Here is a 2,595-nt window from a genome sequence, read left to right as displayed (position 1 = left end):
CGAGGCGGCCTGAAGTCTGCTGCCAACAGAAACCTTTAGAAATAAACATTCACCTTCCTCTTCTCCTCTTCCTCTTCCTGTTGGATTCTCTTCTTAGCTCAGACAGTCACACACAAGCAGACTCTGGACTTCAGTTTCTGCCTGTGAATCTCATCACAGACTGAACCCTGAAGGCATCACAGCCGTTCTGCCCTGGTGGCGCACCAGAAACCTCAAACAGCACCAACACTTGAACGCATCTCAGACTCTGGTTGTTTCTAAGGTTGTCAGTTTATTTACATTCACTGACTAAAGCTCGTACATTTTACGCATCAGCCACAGCAAACGACACCAACACTCCACAGAATATCTGAAGCAGCAGCAGCAGCAGCTGGACCCTCCGGCTGTGAGCAGACCAGAACACACAGCAGCATCGGATGAGACGCGGAGCCTGAGCTCCGTTTATAGTCAAGAAAAAACACAGAGTCAACTTGTCACACCCAGAAACATACAGCAGGATGACTGCGGAGTCAGATCCCTGACGGCCTCAGCCAGCTGAAGCACAAACAGCTGGACGCTTTTACGCAGCGCACCTCCAGCCGCGCACTTTACGCGCCATTGTTCTCGTTTCCTTTATGTCTCACACATTTAAACTGTGATCAAAAGTCAAACATGGATCGGCCCAGTCTGCACGGCGCTCTCCGGAAACGCGAGCTCAGATCTCGGAGTGTTTCGTCGCGCAGAACTTCTCCATAAATACAGAGCAGTTTTACTGAGAAACAAATCTCCAGGATCCACAGCAAAGTCTAATCATCTCAAATATCCACCAGTCATCATTCAGTCGTTGGTTCAACGGGTTTTCCGTTCACTGCACACTTCTGTCCTTCAGTCTGAGCTCTGGTTCACCTCTGCAGCGCGTCCGTGTCGCACTGCTCCGTCAACACGGACAGTCTGTAGTTCTCCGTCTCCACGTTGTTCAGCGGGATGGCCACCTGCGAATCATCCGGCTCCGCTCTCACCGTCCCGGAGAACGGACGCAGGGGGCACGAGTTCGTCCCGGTGGGCGAGGAAATCCTCCAGAACAGGTCCTTCATCTTCTTCCTGAACTCCCTGCGCATGAGGCAATACAGCACCGGGTTCAGGCAGCTGTTGGTGTGCGCCAGGCACACGGTCACCGGGTGGACGTACGTGTGCACCATGTAGTACGTCTTATCCCAGTTGACCACGTTGAATTTCACCAAGACGCCCCAGAAGGTGATGGCGTGGTTGGGCATCCAGCAGATGAAGAAGGACAGGACGACGATAGTGACCGAGCGGGTCACCCTGGACCTGCGCTTCACCTGGTTGTTGTTCATGCTGCGCAGGCGGACGAAGCGCAGCAGCATCAGGTAGCACACGGTGACAATCAGCATGGGGAACACAAAGGCCACCAGGATCTTCTGCAGGTGGTACAGCGCCAGCCACGACTGGCCGTCCGGGAACCCCAGCAGGCACAGCCTCTCCCCGGCCACGCTCTTCACCGTGGAGAAAATCGCGGTGGGCAAAGAGGCCACCGTGGCGGAGACCCAGAGCCCGGCGATCACCCAGCGCACCGGGCACACCCGCCTTCGGGTCCGATCCTTCAGCGCCGAGGCCACAGACCAGTACCGGGTGACGCTCATTGCGGTGAGGAAGAACACGCTGGCGTACATGTTCATCACCGTCACGGAGAGGATGATCTTGCACATGGCGTTTCCGAACGGCCAGCTGAAGTCCAGAGCCGTGTCCACCGCCCAGAACGGCAGGGTCAGCACGAACTGGAAGTCCGTAACGGCCAGGTTGATGATGAACAGGTTGATGCTGGAGCGTTTCCTCCTGCCCCGTCGCACCTTCATCAGGAAGAACACCAGCAGGTTCCCCACCAGCCCGGCGGCGCACACCACCGAGTACACGATGGAGATGAGGATGCGCAGGGTCGGGGAGCCGTCCGCCGGCACGTCGATGTCATCCAGGCTGCTGAAGCGGTCCTGTTCCCCGCTGGACCGGTTCCAGAAGAACGTGGTGTTGTGGTTCCATAGTTCCGCCATTCTCTCCGGTACCAGACCCGACACGAGTCGCGCGGGGCGCATCACCTCCTCCGCTCGAGGAGACACGAAGCTTCCAGCGCGGTCAGATGCGCACAGTCCCCGCAGCTCATGTTAACCCCGCGGGGTGTGTTCTCTTCTCCTCACCGGCCGCTCTGAGCTGGAGCTGCTCTCCCCGCCGCCGTTCACCGGATCACTGATGAGCCCCGTGCGCGCGCAGCTCCCTTTACGCCCTGCTGGTGCCCGAGGAGGCGCGTTCCCGACCGGGCACTGGCGTATCATTACAAGACGAAATGACAGAGGACAAGAGCCGACTGATGGAGGGAGATTAGGGCCGGCCCCTCCACCCTCCACCCACACCTGCCCCCCTGCGCTCTGTCAGACAGGAGGAGGAGTTACCTGCTGGAAGCTAAAGGACACCTGCCCATCACAGTGTCCGAATCAGTCAAAATGAGTCAACAAGCAGCATTATTGAAATGAAAGGTTACAGTAAGAAGAAGAAAAAGAAAAGAAAAAGAACGAGTTCAAAGGAGGACGGCTTCCTGTACACGAA

General features: G+C 56.9%; 1 protein-coding gene across 1 annotated transcript in view; it reads right to left on the bottom strand.

Annotated features, from left to right (window-relative positions):
• The window catches only part of rxfp3.3b (relaxin family peptide receptor 3.3b), a 2,632-nt gene extending 395 nt beyond the window's left edge, over positions 1-2,237 (bottom strand). Inside the window, exon 1 of the mRNA XM_076733437.1 lies at positions 1-2,237. This exon is cut by the window's left edge and continues 395 nt beyond it. Within this exon, the coding sequence (XP_076589552.1) occupies positions 882-2,087 (1,206 nt within the window). The 5' untranslated portion in view covers positions 2,088-2,237 and the 3' untranslated portion in view covers positions 1-881.
• Positions 2,238-2,595: the final 358 nt, after the last annotated feature.

This window comes from Chaetodon auriga, chromosome 6, assembly GCF_051107435.1.
Source record: "Chaetodon auriga isolate fChaAug3 chromosome 6, fChaAug3.hap1, whole genome shotgun sequence".
NCBI classification, from domain to species: domain Eukaryota; kingdom Metazoa; phylum Chordata; class Actinopteri; order Chaetodontiformes; family Chaetodontidae; genus Chaetodon; species Chaetodon auriga.
This window is presented reverse-complemented; position numbering and strand designations above follow the sequence as displayed.